The following is a 27,462-nucleotide window of genomic DNA, read 5'->3' as shown; positions in this document are numbered from 1 at the left end:
ATTACCGTTTTTCGTAGGTTTCGAATCAACCATATGAGATAAAGACATTATCAATTAGGCTAAACAAGGTGTGCAAGGATAAGTTCAAGTTATATATTTGTTAAGAAAATCCAACCTTGAGTTGGATTAAAAATCCCTTCTGGAAATACAATTCACAGTTAAATTGTTTGGTAAACGCTAGGACATTCCTAGTGTCATATGTCATAATACGTGATTCAGAAATACGATCGTTCAAATTATGCAAATAATGGTTCAGATACACTATTACAATGAAAACAGACATTCTGCATCCATAGCATAGAAAAGAATCGTGAGTGCCGCCAAACTTTAACATAGATTAGAAAATTTATTGTAATGCCGGTAATTTATTACTTTAAGTTATTGATCTGATTGCTGATTGTGAAACTAGTCATTACCAGTTGGTGGCCATCGCATGTTAATTTCCTGCGGGTACAAATCTGGAAGCTCTACTTCTGACAGCTGATGTGACCGATTTGTTTTACAAACCCGTATAGTATATCAAGCTGAAAATGGAGCTCAAGCTTACGGAAGTATTACACATCCAACTCCACCATACTCGCAATGTGGTACTGATAATGTTAAACAATGTAGCCGAGACAGAAAGCTTCTTGGTAAAGAACAACGACCGTGCGATAAAGCTAAAAAAGCAATTCTCGTCTTTTTGGGGACGCTACGGGAGTCCCTGCGTACGTTATCTGTAAAAACTTACCAGGATACCTTCCCATTTCAACATCCCGGGTAATGGGAAGGTCGACTCTTTAGCAAAGGATGGCGCATTAGAAGGTGATATCTATGAAATACCAATTTTCTTCAATGAATTTTTCTGTATCTGTCGTCAGTGGCTTGAACGATGGCTACATTCTATAATCCCGAAAGTATCGACGAAGCCTTGGTTCAGGGGGATGGCTGTGAGTAGAGATTGCCTTCGTGTAACGTTCCGGCTTATGTGCAACCACTATAAGTTAAATGCACATTTGCGCCGAATTGGACTTGCGGAGAGTAGTCGCTGCGCTTGTGACGAAGGTTATCACGACATCGATCACGTTGTGTGGGTGTACGCCAGGTATTATGGCGTCAGATCACAGTTTAAGGATTCCTTTCGCACCCGAGGTAGACCGCCCAATGTTTCAGTTCGGGATATCCTAATCTAGCCCTTCTCTTCTATCTATCGTTCTCTGAAGCCCGCTTTTGTGGAGCCGAGCTGTACCATCATGTCACCACTTTTGTCCTCACTACGACACCGGTACTGCCTGAATTCTAAACCAGTGCGACCTGATGGTCTGGCCACGTTTGGAGGAATCCCTGCGGGTCCGAAGAGTACCACCCGTCGACCCGGTTCATGATGTTAAGGTAACTCGAAGCTGTAATTAAGGTCATTGATATTCCGTTTGCCCTAATGTTGCAAGTTTGAGCCCCCCCTCTCCCTGTCGTCACAGTCCGCCTTTTCCCTTAGATCTAACCAAACAACTTTTTCAAAATTGTAATTTCCTAGTTTTAAGGTATTTCCAAAGAAAAAAATGAAATTGGCACTGTCAACCTAATGCAAATGTGCCTATTGCTTCTTACTTGGTTTTCGAAGGCAAACCATCACACTAACAGACAGCCTTCGACATACGCTGTTAAAACACAATCAAGTTGCCAACCAGTAACTAGCACAGTTTGTACCTTTAGACCAACTACTGTAGCACCACCGAGAGACAATTGTCGTCGATATCTCCAAACCGTCAGCCAGCACAGCTAGTGAAGTACTAAACCTAAAAGAAGACGGCTATACCAAAGTCACTCAGATACACAAAGAGCATCAAACAGCCAACAGTGAAAACCAAAACTGCTTTATCTAAGACGACATGGACATACATAAGAACGAGGGAGAGAGCTCAACGATTAACAACCAGCAAATAATTCTCCCCCAAAAAAAAGAAGATTCTGAAAATCATTGGCAAACAGTGCACCTACAAAATACGACAGCAATAATTTTCGATTTTATTATTATTTTTTTAAATTGACCTAACCGGTTCGACATGAAAAACCAGTCTGATTGTGCTGTAACCAGATATTGTTTTCCGGCACGCAGACGGAAAATAATGAAAACTGAAGTTTTACGTTTGTTTCTAGTAAATCAGCAATTGATTTTATGAGTGAAAAGTGGCTATTTATGGCTATGAAGCAAAATGCGAATTGAATGAGATTTTATATACAAGATCACGGCCCCAAGTTATGACGTTTAATGTCAAGAATACTGAAATAAATGATCAACAACAACTTTTATGAGCAAGATGAAAAGATATATTTGAACATTTTCTACATACTTTTATGAAATCCAAATTTCTTCAATATAACTATTTTATTGACAGTTACCTTGGACAAAAATGTGTATTCTATAGTTCTAAACGGTGTCAGTTCATTTGGACGGATGCTGTTTAGCCAAACGCTATTTGACTGTGTGCCACTTGGCCGAAAGCGTCAATTGACCGAATGAGTCATTTGGCCGCATGTATATTGGGCGGAAGGGTAATTTGGCCGAATACCGATTGACCAAAGACAATTTTTCCAAATGTCATTGGGAAATGCATAGATGCGATGTAATTAGCAACGAATGTGAATAATTTGTCATACATTTAATTTACTATATTCGTTATTCTTGGTCTAAGCTTTCTGTGAATATTTTTCTTCTTTTAAACATGAGCTATTCTTTCTATATATTTCTTTTATATTTATCTACAGGAAAATTTAGCAATATTTATTATATCCTTCTTCATAGAATTGGATAAGGTCTTCAGCTTCCAGAAACAGAGAGAGAGTGAGGGAGGCATTCGTAGACGACATGTATTCGTTTCGGGATTATAAGCATAATATTTTAAGAAATGTTTATCCAATGTAATAAAAAAATTTAAGATCTTCATTTTTCGAGATTATGAACTCCCTTAAGTTGTTTGCAGACACAAAAAATGACAAAGGTTTGAAATTTATTTTGTTTGTTGGACTTTTTGACTCAAAAAGTGTTTCGAAAGAAATTTAAAGCTTGAACTGTTCCATATCATGTCTGTTTCCGCATTGCTACAAAATACAATTCATTTTTAGTTTTCGAAGCATTTGTCCGTGAGATGTTTGGTAATCTCCAAAGGAATATCAGACTTAAGTCATTCATTTTATTCCGTCGAAGATTTCCGAAATATCTGAGTTTACAAATAATTTGTATCTTGCAAATAATCGTTAAATGGGTCTAGCTGCGCTAAGGTATGATGTTGCTCTCATAAACCTAAGGTGAACTCTTATCTCAGATGAATGAATCGACTTCAACAATACCTACGCAAAAGGTTGGGACTGATCTGAACAAAACGCGGTACGATCCAACCACATTCCCCTTGCATTAGCTTGTCATAATAATACGCTGAAGCTCACCTGAGAATCATTAGTGGAAGCATTATGCTGGGCCTGAGTTTTTCTCATATATGCTAATAATTGGTTGCGAAACTTATTTACTGTGATTTTTCATTTATTTTCGACAGCTTAGTCAGTCTTTAAAGAATTAGTAGGCCAAACAGCACCGAAACGTCGGACAAAAATTAAAATACGTTCCACTAATTCTTTAAAGGCTGACTAAGCCGTCAAAAATAAATAAAAAATCACAGTAAACCGTCACAGTTGAACTCTACATACAAGAAACTTATTTAAATAAGAGGTCATTCTGCCAAACGGCATTCGGTCAAATTGCTTACGGTATTCGTTCATGCGGTATGCGGCCAAATAACATTCGGCTAAACGACATTCGGCCTAACAGCTTTCTACCAAACGTCCCTTTCGGCCAAAACAGCATTCGGGCTAACAGCATTCGGCTATATGACCCATTCGGCCAACGACATTCAACCAAACTGCATTCGGTCAAATGGCTTTCGACCAATTGACCTAGAAACGTTCTAAACATCTTTACAGAAAGTTCAATAAATAAGGAATTCCACGAAGATCCGTCCGAAAATCTTTAAAAGCGTGACGGACCATCTTAGATTCCGATGAGGAGTAAATATTTTCCACAGTTTGTAAGATTATTTTGATTCAAGAGCCAAATTTTTAAAAGGGCGTGAAGGTTTCTACATGTAGCATTTTCCAAAAAAAAAATTCCATTTCCGTATTTTATACCACAAAACTATCTGAGAAGGAATTACAAAGAATAAGTACTTCTGCTCGAAAAATATATACACTGAGAAAAATGTTGTCATTTTCCACAAAAACAAATTTATGTTAAAAGTTTAAATTGAAAAAAACCATTGAAATGTTTTATATTTTTTTTACAAAAACCTAAAGAGAAAAGCAATATTTTTAATATGGTTACATGATGGAAAACTTATCTGTTTTTCTAACGATAACTTTATACAAGTTTTTAAGTTTTATATTAATTGGATACAAAATTGTAATTTTATAACAGAACATGATTCAAAGTATCATTTCAAATCAAATAGCATTTAACAAAAATCTTCCAAAATGCGAGAATGATCGTGTAACTACGCACTTTTTAAAAGTTATTCGTATTTCTTCATTACAAAATATAAACAATCTAATGTTTATCCTTTTAAAGGGTTAGACATGTCGTGCGAATGCCGGGTTGTATACTCAGCAGAGGTCGTAGACTTCGGGAGAGTCCCGATTCAAGAGGTAACCAAACAATAAATGTGTTGATTTTTTGTGTGCTGTCGCTACTGCACTTATTTACAGCCTCTTATTTAATAAAAAAAACCTGTTTTAATCCACCTAGCGGTGCAATTGTGCCTTTCTCATTTCTCTAAACTATGGCACGGAGGCTTTTTATGTTCAACATAATTGTGGAAATGTCCATTACATTCTTAGTACACTTTGCACTTATACACAATGGCATGCCAGCCACGAACTTGATGAGCTACGTGTCGACGGTGAAACACTTAAAACAAAAAAATATCATACTCCATTAGCCTAATCAGCATTAGATCAATGTTATCTGCTTGCTAACTCATTTTGTCATGCGGGGATGGGTATGTGAGGAGGGCGAAAGTCCCATGAACGAACGACTCCCCAGCTTAAATTGGTATGCTTTGTAATATAGTGGTGGTTTAAAGATGATGGGGTTGAAAGGGAGGGGTATGAGGTGGTGGTCTGAGGGGTGATTTAAGGAGATTTTTAAAGGAGGGGAGTGAACAGTAGAGGGGGGGGTGTAACCCCTCTCCGTAAACCATCAACTACGCCCCTGTTGAAATCCAGAAACCTTATGCGAGTCGAAAAAAAAATTTGGCCGGGATTAGGTTGACGTTTTTCAGAGTGATTGCATAACCTTTCTATATGAGAAAGGCAAAAATGTGCAAAATCCAAAAAAGTGAATCTTCGTCAAATTTTTTTCGTGTTTGCATCAAATCTCGACGTTTTATGCACCTTGAATACATTTAGCATCAAAAATAAAAATTCTATTTTTTTATTTTTCCTATAGTTTTTATGAGAAATTTCTGTGTGGCCGCACTCTGAAACCCGTAATTCCGGAACCAGAATTCCGATCGATCCAAAATTCAATAGCAGCCGATGGGAAGGTTGCACCTTTCATTTGAGACTAAGTTTGGGCCAATCGGTCCAGCCATCTCTGAGAAAAATGAGTGACATTATTTGACACATACGCACATACATACACACACATACACACACATACACACACACATACACACACATACATACACACATACACACACATACAGACTTTTTCCGATCTCGACGAACTGAGTCGAATGGGATATGACACTCGGCCCTCCGGGCCGGGATTAGGTTGACGTTTTTCAGAGTGATTGCATAACCTTTCTATATGAGAAAGGCAAAACTGGAAAAAGAAATATGTTAATATTCGTTGCATTAAAAAATGACAGAAGTTTGGAGTCCAAGGAAATCCCTGGTGAAGAAATTTTTGAAAAAAATTGGAACGGGGCTTCACAGTTTAAAACCAAAGTTTGTATGGAGAACTAGGGGTGTTCAAGAAGGAAGCCATCAATGAAAATAGTCATCTTAAATTTTCGCATAATGCCTTATTACATAGAAAAAACAAATTTAAGCAATTTTTTAGCTCAACCGGACATCATTAAGGGGGTTCGCCGCTTGAATATTGATTTCATAATATTCGAAAAAATCCAAAGGGGGAATGAACATGAAATATTGAAAATCGATTTTTTTATGTCGAAATATGTCTAAAAAATAGCATGAAACATCAGGATCTAGTGTTATAATAAACGAAAACAGCTAAAAACAAATTTAATTATTTTTTTTTTCAATGACATGAAATGACATGAAAAAGTCCTTTTAAACTTTTTCCAAAAATCCTTTGCAATGATTTAGTTGGAACCCCCTTTTTTCTGCCCTCATTTGAGTTTGTTTTGCTCTCAAGCCCAGCTTGTAGGGGAAATTAGATCAAATTTCCCAAATTTCCCAATTTCACAAAACTCCAATTTTAATCTGTGAAGTCCATTTTTATTTTTATCAAAAACTTCTTCTCGACGATTTAGTTGGAACCCCAAATCCCTGTCATTTTTTTATTTGTTCTGCTCCCAAGCCCAGTTCCTTGGGAAAATTCGATCATTTTCACCAAAACTGTGAAACCCCGTTCCAGTTTTTTTTTTTAAATTTCTTCACAGTGATTTAGTTGGAACTCGAAATCCCTACCATATTTTTATTTGTTCTGTTCTTAAACCCGTTTTTTTGGATTTTTTTTGAAATGATAAGGCATTACATTGAAATTTTCGATTTTCAATTTTTTTTTCAAAAATTTCTTCCTTGTCCTTGGAACTAAAAAATAATTACATATGTTTTTAGCTGCTTTCGTTTGTTTTGACACTAGTGCTATTTTTAGACATATTTCGACCAAAATATTTTGATTTTCAACACTTCATATATTCCCCCCCTTTGCATTTTTTCGAATATTATGAACTCAATATTCAAGCAGCCGCACCCCCTTGATGATGTCTGATTGATCTAAAAAATTGCATAGATTCCATTTTGTAATAAGCATTTTATGTATGACTTTATGCGAAAATTTAATTTGACTATTTTCATTGTTATCTTTCCTCTTGAACACCCCTAGATCTCCATACAAACATTGGTTTTAAGCTATGAAGCCCCGCTCCATTTTTTTCAAAAATTTCTTCACCAGAAGTTTCTTGGGACCCCAAACTTTTCCATTTTTTTCGTTCTGCTCAACAAACGTGTGTTGGACAGTTTTATCTGAGGAATCTAAAAATTATAGCTTTTTGAATGAAACATTGGTTGAAAAGAAACCCCGAACAGAAATAAAATTTGAAAATATGAAGTTCCTGATAAATGTACTGTGTTACACTTTAAAAACACCCCAAAAAGTTATTATTACAAGCTTATAGACCTAAGTTTACTATAAATTCATCAATATAAAACTACCCTCAATTAGATTGTCGCAATGAGGTTTAACGTTTTATGAAATTATCATTCTTCCAAGATGTGGATGCTATTCAATGTATCGATTATAAACCGAAAAGGTATATTCTATTTTCAACCCCTCTCAAAACTCTTTCAGAAAAAGTAAACAGAAATAGATTTCATCAAGTCAAGCAAGAGTTTTAAATTTCGACCTATTTTGTCGTATCTGTTTTCAATACCATTTTACCCCATTTCCCCTCAAAAGAGGATTTCAATAATTGACCGAAGTCCTACGCACATATGCACAAACAAATGCTGAAATTTTCATCAAAACATCAATACAACACGTGACAATATTTTGAAAAACTGGCTCAACCCAATTGAAGCGTACAAATGCGCGATTGCGCACCATGCAAGTTTAGATTTATATCATTGATGAATTTGGTGTAACAATCCTGTTGCAAAAATTTGACAACACCAATGAAAGAGTAAATGCTACGCTCTTGCACTTTCACTTGTAACGTATGCTGCTATTTTAGATCGTGTAATTTTTCAATGTGCCGAACTGGTCTCAACTGATGGCTCAACCACAAAACGCTGTGGTTTCCTTTCTGTGAACTGCGGAACACACAACAGGGCAACCACAATTGCCAGCTTACTTAACCCTTCAAAAGCTCTAGCTCTTCTCCTTCACTTTTTGTCGAGTGGAAGCTGCGGTTGAAATTGTTCAACCGCAAACATAGCGGTTAGCCTGGAAACGTCTAGCGAAGTAGTCGTGACTCAGCAATACACACACCATTCTCACAAGCCAAAGGTTAACTATTTACGTATCTGGCTGTAAAAACCATTGTGCATAACAGCGATATTTCCTGTTCCCATAAACAACAGTGTTGTCCATGTAAATCGGCTGGGGAATAGAGGTTTTCGGCTGACTTTCATGCTTTTCGAAGACATTTTAAACAATATTCAAAATATCAACATTTGAATAACGTGATTTTGTTCATTTTGACAAGTTTTTCCGATTTATTTTCTATGTACAATTTATTCAGCATATCAGCCGTAAGTAAGGCTCTTGCGGACAATGGCCGATAAGCTGATAGTCTGGCAAAGAATGTGTTGATGTAGCCGGAAGATTCCAATTTTTATCACTACTAGCAATATGAACAAACAGTTAGTTCTCATCGAGCCCCGCCAAATTGTTCCCAGATTTTGCGAATTGCAATAAAAGTCTTCTTATTAGCAATAGTGGCAATTCAAGTCCCATCGTAACTCCATACCGTTTTGATCCATGCGTTAATCTGTTCGCGTGATCGCTGACTATGCTGACGAAGTTCCGAGCCGCAAGATGAAACATTTAGATGAAGTAAAAAACATACAAATAATGTGAGAAAGGCAAAAATGATGAAAGGAAAAGACTGCACGTCAAAGTTCATTTGAGATAATAACGTTGAGGCAATGTCCATCCACAAAACAAACAAGCAAATCATCTCACATGAAAGCTGGCATTTTCAACTTTTCCCATACGGCATTCGGCTTCATTATTTGCTGTGATTTGTTTTGTTTTTTTTTAGCCATAATTCATCGGATTCACTTTCAGATTGCGGATGTTGGAAAACTCATCACCACGTAGATACCTACATACGTAAGTATGAAGTCTGATTCTTGCAACGAATTAGAAAAATATCAATGATCTATCTCATGCCATTGCAGGCGATTTTCACAAAATGGCCCGAAATCATTTTTTTTATTAAATTGTGATTGAGTTCCGCTAAACATCTGCCGCTACCAACATTCGTAACTATCCGTTCGAATGTGACGAAGCTGTAGCAGGATTGAACACAGAAAACCGTGAGCAAAAAATATTTAAAGGTCTAACCAGGGTGGATTGTTTGCAGGTATGATTGTTGATTGATTTGTGCCTATAGCATATTCCATTTGTAGGGTCAAAAGAATGCGTTTTTTTCTGTTGTGGAAACTCTTTTCCTGATATCAAAAGCTCTTTCTAGAACTAGAATACGAGATTCTAAAGAAAATGTTCCATTTTTTTAATTACCTACAATGTTTTTCCTTGAAAATATAGCATATATACTGCCATGAAGCTGATTAAAAAAAATCTGATAAAAGCGAAGCTCTGATGCACACCTAACAAGAAAGATGAAATGCCATGATGGCAGCGTCCTAAGCGATTGACTATTTTCATTTCAGCCAAAGTATTTTTGGTACTGATTTTCGAACAATATTGATGGTTTAGAGGGCTTCAGGCTTGGTCGGTTGAATTTTTTGGTCGCACAAACCACACCCATTATCGATTCATTGCTAACATGAAGCGTTCATTACTTCGTAATTTTCTTTACATCGCCAAAACATACCTCTAATATGATTGTATATTTACTGGTGCAGAGATCCCAAAATCCCTGGGCCTCCCCTCTGAGTCAGAATGGATATTAGTAGGGGAGACCGGGGCTAGTTGGCTGTGTTATCAGTCTCCATTTTTTACCATCTTGATGTAGGTAGATCTTGCAAAATAGAACATGTGGCAGGAAAGCGCAGACTGTTGGAAACATCCCTGAATTTTATCAAAGTGTTTGTTGTATTGTCTTTGTTTTTAAAGTAAGTTGGCGGAATATATGGATACGCCAGAAAATAATCAATTGGAAATTCAATTATATAAAGATTTATATGGAACGGACTGAATGTCTTTTCAATGAAATTGTACATTAACTGACAATTGCTAATATATTTTAGTCCCAATACCTCGTCATTTTGACTTTGACGCGTATTCTATATTCAAAAGCATATTTTCGAAATTCTTCAGACGATAGTAAATAGTACCGCCAACTTGCCCCGCGTTCGTTACTACCAACATACCTCAGCCGCATATTTTATTAATAATATTTAAAAAATATATTTAATTCATGGAGAGGTGTAATATCTATACGGATACTGAAAGGTCTTTTCAAGCACAACCGAAAATCATAATCATTCAGGAAATAGATTGAAAATCACCCTAAATAACACAAAGTGTTTAAAATTTAGAAAATTTACTGCTCGAAAACACAATATAGCCCACAACTTCTACAAAACTAAATGTTTTCCAACAAAAACACATTGGATAATGAGAGTGACATAACTTGAGGTACACAACGAGAGACAGCGCTATATGTCTAATATAAACGAAGAAAAAGGGATTCCGCCAACTTACCCCAACCGCCAACTAACCCAGGGTTTCCCTGTCTAAATAAATAACTTCGTTCAAACCCATTTAATGACACTAATAAAATAATATAATGTTCCAAGAGGTAAGACAAAGAAAATTTGTTGGAAGTTTTGCTAACCGTTCATACTGAAAAGCAATAAATTTGAGAGAAGTTATTAAACAGTGTGATTCATACCGAGCAATACACATAAGGGACCGTTCATAAATTACATATCGCGAAAATATCTCAAAATTGAATCCATCTCCCCCATGTGACAAATTGTCTCAAATTTCTTTATCCCTCATCCTCTAATATGTGACGGATTCGTTTAAAAAATATGTTCTCTTTAGTAAAAAATTTAAATGAAACGTTCTAGCTTACTTCCTCTCCTTTATATGTCAAAATATGTAACATTTTGTCAAATATCCTCTCCCCCTACCTCTAAACGTGTTACATAATTTATGAATGGTCCCTATGAGACTAATAAAAACATCTAGCACACCGCTGTATAAAATGGAATGTCAGTGGCGTAGCCAAAGGGGGGTTTTGGGGGTTAAAACCCCCTCCAAACCAAAATATTTGAATTGAAGAAAAAAGTTTGATGCTGACTAGTTTATTAAATATTTAAATAATAATTTTGGAAGTTTATTACCTGTTCATTACATTGAGAACCTAATGTTTTAAACGTTATGGGGACTTTTTGTAAATTGTGAGAATGGGATGTTGTAACTAATATTTTAGTGAGGATCCTATAGTTGATAAATCATGTAAATATCAAGCAAAATAGCTCAATGAAAACGCCTGCATAGAACCTGATGAAAAATGGCGTTTTACGTTTGTCTCTAACAAGTCAGAATCGGTTTTTATATGCATTTGATTTTTTTGGGTTATCATTTATATAAAGTGCCACTAGCTAAGATTGGCAATAAAATAAATTGAAAATTTTTCACGTTTTTCGCTATTTATGGTGTGCATTTGGGTATCGAATTGAATGGCCAAGATTCCATAATTTGGAAACCATCGGCCTTTGGAGGTTTAGTATTTAGCAGCATAATTTTGTTGATTAATTTTTCCAGTTGGATGCATTACTAATTCCAATCAAATTTAGTTCAAGACTTAGTGTCTTCTGCAAAGTTTTCAAGAATGTTATTGCAAATAGCTTGGTTGAAGATAGGCGGCAACAAAAAAATTGGGAGAACACCTTGTAGATGACGTTTACTATTCTAGTATGCAAAAGTGACTTCAACGCCACTTTAGTAAAATTTAACATTTTCGTATTTTTAAGTTCACTACGAAAATTCGCATCTTTCAGTGCAAATGACTTCAAATAAAAATAAAAAATAACACGAAAAGCAAAGTTGCGAAAGCATGCATTTACCCGCATCATGCAAGATTTGAAAATTGATTTCCTGAAAAATATACTCGATGGCATTTACGTCACCTTTGCATACAAGGGCAGTTCAGTAATGTGATTAATCGGTAATTAGTTGCAAAAATCCCACTTAACACCATTTTTATCGATGGGACATACTACTCCCTACATCCTATACTTCGGTAAAATCTCCTCCTTTCAGATCTTCAAAAGCACCCAGTGGAGTGCTCTAGACAATTCGTCTACTCTGTTGTTGAGTAGCTCACATGACAGTTGATCATTGCCAGCGGTTCGAATGTCCTATTTTTTCATGAATCTTAGGTAGATCTGGAATCTGTCGTCGACTGCGCGCGTCTCCAAGCTGATTTTTGCAATACTCTTGTCGTCTACTGCTTCGCTATTTAGGTGTTCGTCATAATATACTTATCAATCATGGGCATTTATGCACATTATTTATAAGGTTTACAGACTATCCTGTGCAATAACCGGTTTATACAATGCCCCGGCCTATCAGGATGTTTATGTCACCGATGACGAGCTTAACATTCCACCATAGGCAGCTATCATAGACATGCTCCAGCTGCGCATAAAATGCATCTTTCTCGGCTTCGTGAGGTCAGTGAACATAGACATCCTTTCGCTGATCGCCTGCCACTTGATCACGCGTTGGCGCATTTTTCCCAGCTCTTGTGCCGTCGCTCGATCCCCGCATTTCCACACATTCTGCCCCGTCTATCAAAGCTCTTCCAATGCTACGGTTTTGAAGTTGCGAATTTTCAGCTCATCCTTTTCTGCTTGATTGTTAGTAAAGTGGTTTTTTGGGCCACTCGTTGAACTTGACCTAACCTATTTCGTAGTTCGCCACTCAACATAACTGACACCTGCGATAGGTATTTAGTTCTACCCACAGTAGAGTTATAGCGCCCATGCCCGCTCACACCATCCCATTTCGCTATTACTGCAGAACACGGTAGTACCCAGTCGATCGCGGCCTACAGATTGGATGTCATCAATAGACCCGCCAACATTTTTGAAAAATCTAAGATTTTCGTCAAAACCCCCTCCAAACCAAATTTCTGGCTACGCCACTGTGGAATGTAATAAGCACGGAAAGTTCCCCAGTCACAAAATAACTGCCTTTTTATACGATGTAGCTTACAAGTCGAAATGAAAAAGTATTCTAAAAAGTAATTAGTATTACTAGAAATCCGTTAGCTGGAGAAGTTGTCAGTACGAAGTTTTTTCTTTGGGATCAATGTTAAGGGGTTATATACAAAGTTGGAACTCAAAAAACTGGAAAAAAAATTATTGAATATTCTGAAAGTACTTACTTTTGAAAATATCTGTGCGAAATTTCAACCAGGTCGGAGCATCAGATTTCAAACTACAGCCGTTCGCAGCGCACAGGTTCTTCCACGAGTGAAGTTAACGCAAAACTTTAAACGCAATTATCTCGGAACTATGATTTTTGAAATGTACCGTTGCGGTGAACGTGATATCTCAAAAACTATTCATTCGATCTTCATAATTTTTTTTTTTTTTGAATTGTTTGTATTAATATTTTCGTGTACTTGAATGGTTCCTTTTTGATCCAATAATTTTTGATTCTTCGCGATAAATTTTTGTTTAAAATTTTTAACACCACAAAACACATTTTTTTGGTCAACATGTTTTTTTTCTCGGAAAATAATTTTTTATTGGGAAAACGATCCATTCAAGTACACCACAATCCATTTTTCTTCAATAATCTTTTTACTTTTTTGATTTCTGTTGAGCGGTTCGGCTTGAAGAGCGTCCACTGCAAACCTCTGCCCAAAACATGTTTCGGGGGTAGGCCATAACTTCACCAGCCTTGCATACTTGCATAGAATACTTCTAACGTTTCAATATAGGGGTCTCGTTTCAAAATTTTCTGCCGAAATTTTACCCGATTTTTTAAACGTGAATATCTGCCGTTGTACTGAATGGAAAAATAAGATTATTACGCTAACTGATTGGAAATATGTACAACAATTTTGTATCCAATTCGGTAATATATGCAATTACTAAAAATAGCGGAAATAATGGATTTTTTTGAAAGTAATAACTATCTGATCCATGATTGGTCGGTACAATTCGATCAAAGAGCAAGCGTTGCTGGGACTGCCTCTTTTTCATAGAATGAACTGCGACGCGTATAAAAAGGGAACACAAGAAAATTCGTTAGTTTGTTTTCTGACGTTGTAGGCGTAGCAGCTGCTGCGTTTCATGTCAGCTCACATTCTTTGATGGTAGGTAATAGATACCATGACTGCCGCCAGGCGCTGATAGCATTTCATTCTAATCATGTTTCAAGCATACACGGAAGATACAATGATGACACACCACAGAAAAAGCAGAAAGCTTTTTTTAAAAGTTGAATAAATGGATTGGCGATGGGGTGGTTTAGTGCGAGAACCGCGCTCTCTTGTTCTTTAAATTATATGTGGCATCAGGTGCGTGTACAGATAAATTCACCACGGCGCGCGTTCCAGAGTGCACAGTGGTGAATTTATCTGTGTGTTTCCTCTGGCAAGCCGTAGTGCGAACTGGTTATTTCGTTGTGTAAAGGAGATGGTGTTGGCTTATTGGATGCTGATATTATGATTTTTTGTTGATGATTTGATACGAGTTACTTCGAAAAGTTTATTTTCGAGTCTATAGAGTATTTTTAGACTACAAGGGGGAACTTAAAATACCCGGTCCTCGGAGCAAACGGAGAAAAAATTTTATGTATCATCATGCTATAAACACATTTTCCATAAAACAGATTAATTGTGTCCACATTAAGCCCGGCTTATTTTATGTGCGGCTAAATGACGCAATGTGCATTTTACTTATTTTGTTTGTGAATATCGCGGCTGCACAAGTGAAAAGCATTATTGTGAAAACTCCACTCTAAGATACCTGCTTGGTTAAAGTTCGAGCATATTATTATTTATGAAAACATTGGGTAAAACGCGCCTCCTAGGGAAATATGATCATAGTTTAGGTATAGAACAATATTTGGGAGAATTTAATAAATATTCAACCAACATTTCCCCCTGTAATCGCAATCATAACACTTTGAAAAATTTTCAAAATTTTAATAATTCACAACAACGGGACAAAAAGCTCGTGGACTAACACGTAATTTTGTTTTTTGTCGAGATTTCACAAAAATGTAGCTTTACATCGTCTTACACGCAGAAAAAAGATTTATAGGTTCAATAAAAATATGGATTAAATTCAATAAATAAAATTATTGGTCGGGAGACAATAAATTTATTTATTGAATCCAATAAAATGTATTTATTGTTTCAATAAACAAAGTTATTGTTCCATTTTTTTAATAAATATTTTATTGAAATTAAAACAAAATAACTGAAATTAAAATTGTTTTTATTGAAAGCACAAATTTATTGTAATTGCATTAAAGAAATATTTTCAGACCAATAAGTTTATTGTTCGAAGTAATCAACAATAAATGGTAGGATTCAATAACACATATTTTAGGTTTAAATATGCTTAATTTTTCTGCGTGTAGGTTATGCAATTATTAGGTTTTCAAAACAATTGTTCTATTTTAGATTAGAAAGATGGGTAGGTAATGTCAACGACATTACCGAAATGAATAGCATACATTTAAAGTTGTTAATACGAATGCTGCAATTTTTACTAATTTCTGAAAGGTTTAATTAAAATAAATTATTTCGATATTTCTAATGGAAATAGCGAAATAACGGTACAAGTATATACGATTCCCTACTGTTGCCAAATGAATTGTTTCACTCTCATTAAATGCTATTTTCAGGGTTACCATATGAGGATAAATATGTTGGAATATTTTAGGTTTCGATGTTCGTGTACCGATATTTCGGTATTTCCATTAGAAATAACGAAATAGCTGGTTTTAATATAACCTATCAGAAGATAGTCAAAATTGTAGCATTCGCATTAACAACCTAAAGTGTATTCTACTTCACTCCGGTTATGTCTCTGACATTACCCATCCGTCTTTTTTAATTGTGGTTTAAACTCTCAAGTAACAATTTCCGCTAATTTGGTATTCTGAAACACTATTTAATGTTTTGGGCAATGAGTCGCATTGAGTACATTGAATTGCTAGGAACAATGAATTTGCGAATAAAAATATAAGCTCAGACACTGTGTATTTATGATCACGCTCTAATGTTTTGCACCCCTATGGAAAACAAATGGATACTTATACCTTAGGTTAAACTGCGTCGAACATTTCGTTGTGTCACATTCGAATATTTATTGTGTTAGATCGTACTGAAACGCCCCCACATATGTTGTGGCGCATATCAATTTTTCCACAGGTTTCAGCACATTTGTTGGCTACTTACTTTATGTGCGAAGCAATCGTATAAATGCATATATGCTACGCCGAAGTTTTGACTTGGTCAAGGTTCTCAGCTGGTGCGTTTGATAGTCGTTCGTCGGTCAAAAGGGCGTATACTTGTTCGTATGACGGCAGGTTTTGCTTCACCGGTCGCTTTACGCCAGTGGAAACAATAAAGTTTATTACGCAATTAATCGATTGAGGACGGATCGTTACAGTTCAATTACATATTTTGACATGTTTTGCATTGAAGAATGTTTTCATAATTCAAGCACTGGGAGCATTATTATTTTGTGGCATGATATCGATTCTACGACAATTCAATATAGTAAAGCAGCAGTTGTTTGTATTGATTGGCTCAACATCTCACTAAATACTATTTAGTTTTTGTATACATATCTCTATTAAATATGGCTCCTATCAACCATTTCCACGCAATTCTTTTCGTTTACGAACTTGACATTTCATGTAGACATAACTAATTTAGCCATTCAAAGTCCAAGAGAAGTATACGCCAATGTCCCACTTTTCCCACCTTACTAATAGTGATAATGACCAGCGGCCTTTGAAGCCAATGTTTCACGACTGTTCTCAGCCAGTACCACCGTGAGCAAAAATTTATTAATCTTCGATGTCCATCAATCAGCGACCCCCCAGGCAACCGGGCAATTGTCTGGTCATTGCTATTACAGCTCTTCCGAAAAGAGGAAAAAATTCGAAAGAAACCATTTTCCTTTCCCATCGTTGACCGTGGCTAGATCGAGCTGCACTTGAAGCTATTCACAGTTATAGCCGCAATGGTTTGCAGCCGATGCAGTTTTCTGCTGGGAATCGGGTCATTCCTATTCGACTAGGTTTCACTTTAACGCGACTCGAAGCATCAATGCGGCTCTCGAGCGGACTAACGCGGTCCAGCAAATAAACTGCGAGTGACAGCTAATGAAATGAACCAAATTGAGCGGCTTCTTCTCAGTCAGGCAGACAGACAGACAGACAGGTAGACATAATTGTACAGTTGGCGGTAGTAGCGTATTTGGATGGATTATTAACGGTCCGAATCCAGTCATTTAGACCAAAGCGGGGCATCGAACAAGAGTGGCGGTTTCGTGACGCTACATACTATAATCAGGTTTTTGTTATGTTCGATTTTTGATTTTGCGTAACATGCATTTGCCTTTCTCCGTCCTAATGGTAATTTGTATACCTACTTGTAGACTCATACGTGAGGGTGCAGACAAGGAGCCTTGACATGGACTTATGCAAATGTGTAGCGATTGTACCGGTGTGTTACAACGCGACAAGTGCATCTAATAAAATAACAATATACCACTGGCAGAAGAGATAGTAGCATTAAGAAACGCGCGGCGGACAACAATGGCTTTTGCACATGCGAATGGTAAAAGTTGTGTGATGGATCTTTAATCGTGATTTTATCGCCCCAAATTACACAACCAACCACATGATTACGCGTGACATATGTATATGTCTACATTGCATTAGATTCTCTTCCTGGTTTGGTTTCCCCCATTATCGCGCGGGCATAACGGCAGTGACATAGTCATTTGGAGATCTGCCGGTAGGTAGCTCGGGGAACATTTTCCGCAGATTGTCTTTCCAGTCTAATCTTTTTAGAGCCATGAGAATGTGTGTCAGATTATTATTCTTTGCAAATTTACATGAGTATGCGCAATGAGCTCCCGTGTCCGAATAATTCTGTGATGGATCAAAACAAGCGAAGTTGCACAGAGAACTTAGAGTAGCTATCAGACCTTAATGTGCATCTTTCGAGAGTTCTATACTTTGAGATGCCAATATAAGCGCCGGCTAAGTCTTTACAATCATCTGGGATAGAAAGGAATGTTAGTGTGACAACCACCCCTGAGTCGATTCCTAGTCCCACCAGCTCAAATGGGATTTTTCGTCAACTTACATGGAGAAAGCTCCCTATCTCGCATTATCACAACATGCAACAGTTTATCACTGGAAGTAAAAATAAGAAAGATCATGTTGATGCCTAGACATCTAATTTTTAATGTTCGTTTGATTTGCATCAGTGTAAAGTACTTCAAGTGCGTTGGTCCGGTAACTAGAATTGTCGAATTTGGTTCAAGTTCGTATTAAACACTCCTGGTGGGACTAGGAATCAACTCTGGGCTACGGGTACTACTGTCGCCAATGCGATAATCATGTATTCTTTCTGGACTTGTTGCAGGTTCGAATCCGGCCGCTTGGGCGATTTTTCTACATTCAAATTCAAATCAAATGTTTATCCATTGGACATTACCAAAAATCTTAACTATCCTTAGGCATTTCGTCTACATACATACTGAAAAAAACCCGCTCATAAATTCGAGAAAAAAGATCACGATTTCGTGAACTGAACAATTTACAAACACCGTGACCAAGTTCCAGAAATTATGAATAATAAACTTCGTATTCAAGAAACTATTTTTGTTTCCAAAAAACTAGTTTGCCCCGAATATATACATAGCGTTACATTCGAAATTTGGATGGGTTATTATGGTTGCTCCCTGGACATGTTTAGTTTTTGTTACGATTCTTGTTTATAATTTAAGAGTAAACAGCCGACAGTTGAACGATGTTCATGATTTCAGAAGCTTATCCGGCGATTTTTGTGATTTGACCAGTGCGGTACTGATGGCAAATCTACTAGACAAAAGAGAATGAAACGGTTAGCAGTCAAAGCAGTAAGCAATGCTTATTGAGTTACTGTTCTCACTTCAATGAATTGACAACAGTAAGACGGTGGGAGTCTACTTTCTACTTCTGCCCAAGTCAGACGTACAATCGAACCAAGTGAACAACAACTAGCAACCTCTTGATCTAGTGTGCATTGTCTCAAGAACAAAGGAAACATTTAATTTATTCGTGCCATCATGAGTAAAGTTGACAAAAAAATCTACTCCGACCCAACACAGCGGTCGTCGACTTTGAATTCTGTTCAATATGATTGAGTTTTCGTGAAATGGAATACCTGCTGAAGGTGAAGATTCAGCTTTGGCTTAAGGAGGTTATGTATCTTCAGTACCATCATCTTTGAAATGTAGTACTCGTATCATTCAACACGTTGGCCCAAGCCGAACGTTTCGTTTTGCAGAACAACTATTAACCAAACTACGTTATTCACCCATGAGGGGCAAACTCCTACGTGCAAGTAATGTAATCGGGTTGCGCACCACGGAAAACCTTGCGCGGAAGATACAGAGGAGAATGCATCTCTGACGATTGGCAACGCATCCACGGCAAACCAACTCAAAAAAGAGTTTTCAATACCATTACCTGAACCACAAATGGTTGTCAAATTTGTGGCAGCTGTTCAGTCCATATTGACAACAGCAAAAGCAGCATCCAGCACCCCAAAAACCAGTGTAAGCAACATCTGTGAATAAGATAATAACAAGGACGACAGATTTAAATTGGTCACCCGTAAGTATAAGATCTGATCTGTTCGCGAGCACCAAGACACTTTTAACGATGATGACCTTGATGGGAAGGACAGAAGAGAATTAAATGATCCCCATCACGCAGCAGGCGAGCCGCGAAAGACGGTCTCCGCTCGCAATAAAAAGTTGCGCGCACGAGATCCAACGAATAATCAATAATATTTGTTTTTATTTTTATTTTTACATATTGTAAACACATATAAGATCCACGGTTCCGTTAAGCTACCGCTATGAGCCGTGTCAAATAAACGAAATAAAAAAACTAATCTGGTTCTGAATTTCTCACACATTGGAATCATTACTGAGAAAAATTGTAACTGACCATCATTTTATTTACAATATAAATACGGTTATGACGATCATTTTATTACAAAAAACGAGTTAGTATTAATAAACAGGCGGTTTCACACAGATAGCTTTGCATAAAAGAAACAGAGAGGAGGAGAAAAAATAATAGTATAATACACTGATAATATTTCGTTTACCATACCAATACAAAATAAGTGGTACTCAATTTGTCTATCACTTCAATGAATTCTCTCTCGCACGGCTTCTGCGAGAGATAGTTAACTGAAACACTACGCGAGGAAAATGAAAATGAAAAAACGGTCATTTTCCTGGTGATACGGTTATTTTAAATTTACCGTAACAATTCAAAGACCATCGTGAGATTGCACAGCAGTAGATTTGACATCACGTTACCGTGATATTTTATTCTAGAGTTTGTTAGCGGGTTTTTCTGTCAGAGTAGCATGGCTCATGTTCATGATTTCAGGATCTCAGTAGAACGATTTTCGTAATTTCTATTCACGTTATCGTGATATTGTAGTCACGAGTGGAGTGATTCATATTCATGATTTCAGGATCTTGGTCACGATTTTTGATACTTTAATCGCGAGTAATATCTGTAATATGTTCATGATTTCAGGAACTTAGTCCCGATTTCTATAATTTTTGTTCACGTTTTCGTGATATTTTGGTCACGAGTAGATATTTATGTTTATGTTCATAATTTGAGAATCTTGTCACGTTATTGTGATATTTTATTTTTAGAACGTACTTTCGAACTTAACACATGCAGAAATGTGGTTCATACGCATGATATCAGCAGTTTTATCATGGCATTCGTTTTTTCTCTTTGCTTATCGTAATTTGTTATTTTTTGGTTACTCTCGGATTTTTTACTCGGAGAAACGTGAACTAAATCATAAAAGTGTGACGGATTCACGGTATATTGTTCTATAAATTATATCACGAACATGTGATGCTCAGCACAGTTTTCTTTTTCTGTCCAGACATTATACTGAACCTTATCAAAGGAATAACGATGTTCGAGATCCTAATAGTATTCTTATATCTACTGCTCAAAGAACACTGTGGGCCAAGTAGGTCAGTTTTTTTGGCGAACTCCTGCGATGCTATTTTTGCACAGATTTTAACAAACAAGCACACGTTGGAAAGGTTATACATCTGGCAACATTTTGGCATTAATGATTTTATGCCTGACTAAATATGTTTAAGCCAAATATAATAAGGCAAAGGGACTTTTTTCGGTGCTTTTAAGCTTTTGGGGTACGACAGATCACTATATTCAAGATTAAATAAATCAATTTAATCGCCTAGAAAATCAATGATCCAACATTATTTATTTAAAGAGCATGAATACCGTAGATTATTTAAAAATTTATAACACAAATAATAAATAAAATTTAATAACGTAAAGTCGGAAAATGAGGAAGTGGCAAATAATTTGAAAAAAAAGGAAACCGCAGAAGCAAGTGTTACAAAAAGTATTTTTTCAGCAGCTGTTTTTGGGCTTGCGAATAACTTCTTCGGTGTCCTCGTCATCACCAGAGTGTGGAACGGAAGTTGTGCATTCCAGCTTACGTGATTGCTTAGTTGTAGGACGACCACGTTTATGCTTCGGAGCATTTTTTGGATCCCTTTTCTTCATTTTTTGATCATGTTTTTTCGATTATCTACTTCAACACCACCATTTATTATATCGTTAATTCACGCGCAATATCTCACGCGTATTTAATGCTAACTAGGACTTTCCTTTCACACGAGCACGTAATATTTCGAACAGAACCTTGAATTGGTTAGAGGCTGATCGGATACTAGCGCCATCTTTCTTCACGCTTCATAACGCTGAAATTGACTCCCCGAAGATCCTGTCCCTTCTTGATTTTCGTGCCTCGCAACGTTCTCTACGTTCATCTGGCTTACTACAACCTAGATTCCAACGTACGACGTTTGGATTCAACAAACCGATAACCGCATGTATTCGAACTTTCTCTACGGTCGTGGATTTGTTCGAGTTTGGTGAACCATCGCACAAGTTCGCACAAAAAGTTTCGCGGTCTGCTATTTTCATGACTTGACTCCTGCTATTCATTAAGACTATTTTTTGTCAGATGAATTATTTTAATAAATAAATAAATCTTGAACAGATGCAATTGCGTTCTTTATGTCCTCTTATATTCTTTTAAGCTGTTTTTGTACAAAATGAGTACCTACTATTTTCCTGTAAAATAATTCAAATGTACATGTACCATCATGACATATCAAGTAGTCCATAATACGAAGAGCACCCATACACAAGTGTGTGTGAGTGAACGAAGCTGAGAGACAGAGCTTACGTGGAGACGGTTCATGGAAGGCCATTGAGTTAGTTGATATACAGACGCGAAAGTGATCTGAAATGATAGTGACGTTATAGTACATTATAGAAATGACCTATAGCGCCCCAAACACAGTACCGTCTTTACGCATGGACACTATGGGCCTGAGCCAGGGGCTCCGGGATTTTAAGGACCCCGCACTAACGGTGGGTATAAATCCATACTATCACCTGAGTTCGAAAAAGGTACACGCTAATATTTGTTACTCATCAGTATAATTTTTTTTTTCAATTCTTATTATAGAGGTTTTAACTTTAGGGTCATTCGCCTCTTTCTGGTTAGAGAAATCTCATTTGGAAAAATCTCTAACCATATGTGTGGGGTTGGGACTGGAACCCAAGTGAGCTGCGTACAAGGCAATGGATTTACCAACTACGCTATGCCCGTCCCCTCATCATCATCATGTCGAATACAAGGATAAATTCAAGTAGTCATGATCATATTGAAATTATTGCGAATATCATGTAGTAAGATAGATCGGTCATTAACGTGAAGACAACCCTATGGCATACCGTGGGAGTTGAAGTCGTCTTGAACCTAATGAGGTGCTATGTATAGGATAACAATATCTGCCTGTGGTTAAGACTTGACAACCGACAACTTCAATATCTGGTACCGAGGATTAACTCGGCCCTGGCGAATAATGGTAAAATTGTGGAAGATCTACGTCGGAAGACGGAAGTTAACCAAATGTTTCGTGTTAAACCTAGGAAAACCATAGGAATGAAATATAATTGGAAAATTGAGGTTTTTGATGTCCCATGAAGAAATTCCTGTTAGTTTCTAAGATTTTTGAGACGAGGAGCCACTTACTTCGGTACTAGCACCCATCAAAGAGCACTCTCATGCATGTACGAGGCAGCTTAGCAGAGCAAATGATTTTTCTTTTTTTTAAATTTATAGGCGCATTAGAACATGTTCCCTCAATGGGATTGTCAGACTCTCGCTCTTTAACGGAGAAGGGAGCGGAGAAATTAGTTGTGGTTTTTATGTTTCTACATTGGTAACTGTTTGGACCAATTGTTCGTAATGACGGCATACCCTGAGACACAAAAAGGCGAACAGGTACACGAGCCCCGTTCAAAAGAACAAAGTTTAAAAGAGTAGATCCGGCGAATATCTTGACATGAGACTGATTGAAAATAAGTTCTTATACTCCTCGATTTATGCTGAACGCGTTTACTTGCAAACCAGCATTTTCACTGACTGAAGCAAAGGGTTCTGGAAAGTACCAACGCCATATCTCGCAATTAAGACCCCTGTCGGAGACAAACCATCAATCTCTACTTCCCAGGCGGGTACGTAGACAATATACTTCTTTGTACACGGCCGAGTGTCGCTTAGCTAGTTTTCGCGATATATCGATGATTTTAAATGGGTTATATTCGTTTCGGAAGTAGAACTTCCAGAGGCCTGTTGTATTAGATGAATATAATTTATATCATAGAGGAGATTTATTCGCATTATTTTGCCATCGGATAAATATTCAAAATGACCTCCATTGAGCCAGAGAAGCTGTCTCTTGTCGGAGATACCTTCCCATTAGTCAACAATATCATGCGGGCTTCAGTACCCGCGCAAAGGTTTTAAAATTTAAAAGAATAGAGTAATTGGTACTTAGCTGTGGAACATTTGTAGTATCAGTAATCAACAAACACATTTTCGCTCAGTGTCGGTCACACAGCCCGTTAACAAAGGGAATTTACAAATAGCCACCAGGTATTATCCGTAAATTTTAACTTTTACTAACATACACCATGTCTGAACTTTCGTCACTACGAGTAGAAATTACTCCGCATCTTACTACCCACTCGGGAAAGAAGTGTTTCGCCGGAACTGAAGCCACTATTTGAACATAAAACGTATTGAAAAATTACTTGAAACAAGAAGCTAATGCAGCTCCCTTATACGAAGATGGTCGGTGTCAAATTTTAACATAATTAGAAGAAACGTAGTAGAATCGCTCAATTATGTTCAAATATTTTTTATTTTAGTACAATATTGTAAACCTGCCGGATTTAGCATATAATTAAGGCAAATTATATTGAAATTAAGGTAAATGGCGATCCAATAATTGCCATTTACCTTAATTTCACTTCGTAGGCCATCAAATATTGTTTTCCTTTGTCATACGAATTTCTATTGAAACAAATCTTCGGCAGCACCATGTCATGCATTCCAAACGTATTACATTGAGTAATAAAGAAAATGTTTTTTTGGTGTCCGTCGAGACCTGCATATTGCCACACGCATTCAATATGGTGAAGCGATTGGCCTATTTTGATGCTATTAGGCAGGATACCAAACTATTTATTTTATTAGCCGGTTGCCTATGACTAAAGAATTCTACAATTACTATTATCAGTTTCCTTGTTTTACTCCCAAAATATCGTTTAATATTAAAACTTTTAAATAAGATACAATACTTGTATTTGACCTCGAAGCGAGTTCACTCATTTAAAACCTTGACCGAATATAGACTGCATACGTAAAAAACAGAAACTGCTCTACCAGTTTTAAATGTTCAAGTTAGCAAAAGAAATAAAACAAAAATGAGCTTAACACCCTAGTAGTTTCTCAGTAGTTGCACCTAATATCAATGCCACTTTCTTGCTGCGAGGCATTGTTTCGGTTTTGCGCCGCGTGCATCTTCCGTATCACACTCTCTGTGCGCCTGCGGCATTCCCACAGTTACTCTTACCAGTTATATTACTCTATCATACCCATCTATGTTGGAATCCGTGGCATGCTGCACACTAAGAGGCCAATCATCGAATTATTACCTTACCTCTAACAACTTGCTAACGAGGGTTCAGCTAGTTCAGTTCATGTGTTATGCTTTGCTTCCCATAACAATAATAATATTAATAAGCATAATGATACAAATTATGTTCTCTTTCATTGCAGAAACTGATTTGCCCAATCAACACCAACAATGACTAGGCGGCGAAATGCGAACGCCTGGTTGTTGGAGAAAGGTGCGATAGGAGTACTGGTAGCGCTGTCCTTAGTGACCCTATGCAGCGGCCATGGCAGATTAATAGAACCCCCCAGTCGTGCATCGGCCTGGAGGTATGGGTTTTCCACCCCACCAAACTACAATGACCACGAGCTGTACTGTGGTGGGTTCAACCGGCAGTGGCAGAAAAATAATGGAAAATGTGGTGAATGCGGTGATGCATTCGACGTCCCGAAACCCAGACCGCACGAGTACGGCGGTAAATGGGGTCAGGGTGTGATTGTGAGACGCTATAGACCAGGATCGGTTATAACTCTGAGGGTCGAACTGACAGCCAGTCATATGGGGTAAGTGATTTAGACTGTGTGCCCCTATTGTTCCACCCTTGTTCTGCGCGGTGTATGACAAATTTCACTTCACTGTACATGATTTCAGAATCGGGTGAGAGAAGTCATGTGCAGTGAAATGAGATTGGTCAGCTTACGACACGTGCCGCATAGCATAAAGGTTTGTTTCTTATCCAGCATGAACCAAGAAAAACGCATTACATAAAGCTTGTGACTCAAAAGACTACGATTGAGAATAGCTATGATAATTAACATTAACATTTAACATTTCAGCTATTTCGAGTTCCGAATCTGCGACAGTGTAAAAGCGCAACAGGATTGCTTGGACAAACATTTGATGAAAATTCTCAGTGGCACCCCGAGTGTACCAAATCCGAATGATCTGAAAACTCGGTTCTATCCTCGCAATGGTAGTAGAATTTATGACATGAAAGCAGAGCTTCCTCAAGGTAGTTTTAAACGTTCAATATACATCATTCTGGAATTCCATTAACTCACCGAGTTCTTACTTGTAGACCTCCAGTGTACGAGTTGCGTCATTCAGTGGAAGTACATTGCCGGAAACAACTGGGGCGTCTGTCCGGATGGAAATGGAGCAGTCGGCTGTGGGCCCCAGGAAGAATTTCGAGCTTGTGCAGACGTTCTAGTTGGCGACACCAGCGACAACGGCAATCGAACTCCGCTGCGGCCAGGACAACGACCTCTGCCGACACGAATTCCTGCCATCAATCCGGAACAAGCCGGTGGCAGCGGTACGGACGAACAGGACACCGACGACGAAATGCAACCGGGAGTCAAATACATGGGACCATTGGTCGCCATTCTGTCGCTTTTTCTGGTCCTATGTGGATTTGCTGCACTCTATATTTATCACTATCATGGGGGCAAGATAAAGGCGCTGATGCGTTGGAATCGGGACAAGAACCAGAAATTTCCTCAGCACATAGAAGTAAGTGCACCGACCATGGAAAAACCACCAGTGCCACCGCCCCGAACCAAACGGATTTCGCAGCAAATGCGCGACATCGAAGCAGAGGAATCGAGTGTACTAACCGGGAGCAGCAAAGTGTCAATTCTAACGTCCCATATGACCCTTTAAGCCGCCACAGTCAAATACGTACGGAAATGAGGCATCGAGCCAATTGTTTTTATTGCGCGGTTGGACGGAAGCGATGTTTTTTTTATTTATTTTTACAGTAGTTTAGTGAAATGTTGAAGAAAAACGGCGATTAGCGCCAACACTGACTGATCAAATCACAAAACAAATCACGTTAGAATTAGGCATGTGCGTGATATAGACGAGAGCTTCCGTAGTGAGCCCAATAGTAAGTAGGAGGCGTATGTAACGATGTTCGATGATTTACTAACAGTTCACAAACATGTAAGAAGGTGTGAAGCATCGTTCCATTATGAATCTAGACGATAAATAATTCGAAATAAACGAAACCAGTACTCCGAAACTGAATGCGCCTTTAGTTATGCCATAAAGCAATCGTCTACATTTGCATGTTTTTTTCCACCTCGACTGACTGCGGTATCATCGACAAACGAACACAACACTTATTTCTTCAGCAGGAACATGAACGTCACTTTGATTTTAAATTGTGAGTTGCTCAAATTCATTATATCTGTTGATTACACTTATGACGTTTCGGTTTTGCCACAA

At 37.6% G+C, this 27,462-nt stretch overlaps 1 protein-coding gene across 1 annotated transcript in view; it reads left to right on the top strand.

Moving 5' to 3' along the window:
- LOC131684983 (uncharacterized) overlaps positions 1-27,246 on the top strand; it is a 63,392-nt gene extending 36,146 nt beyond the window's left edge. The window contains exons 2-4 of the mRNA XM_058968295.1: positions 25,398-25,796; positions 26,070-26,245; positions 26,312-27,246. Of these exons, the coding sequence (XP_058824278.1) occupies positions 25,426-25,796; positions 26,070-26,245; positions 26,312-26,895 (1,131 nt within the window). The 5' untranslated portion in view covers positions 25,398-25,425 and the 3' untranslated portion in view covers positions 26,896-27,246. The remainder of the gene's footprint in view (positions 1-25,397; positions 25,797-26,069; positions 26,246-26,311) is intronic.
- Positions 27,247-27,462: the final 216 nt, after the last annotated feature.

This window comes from Topomyia yanbarensis, chromosome 2 (assembly GCF_030247195.1).
Source record: "Topomyia yanbarensis strain Yona2022 chromosome 2, ASM3024719v1, whole genome shotgun sequence".
NCBI lineage: Eukaryota > Metazoa > Arthropoda > Insecta > Diptera > Culicidae > Topomyia > Topomyia yanbarensis.
This window is presented reverse-complemented; position numbering and strand designations above follow the sequence as displayed.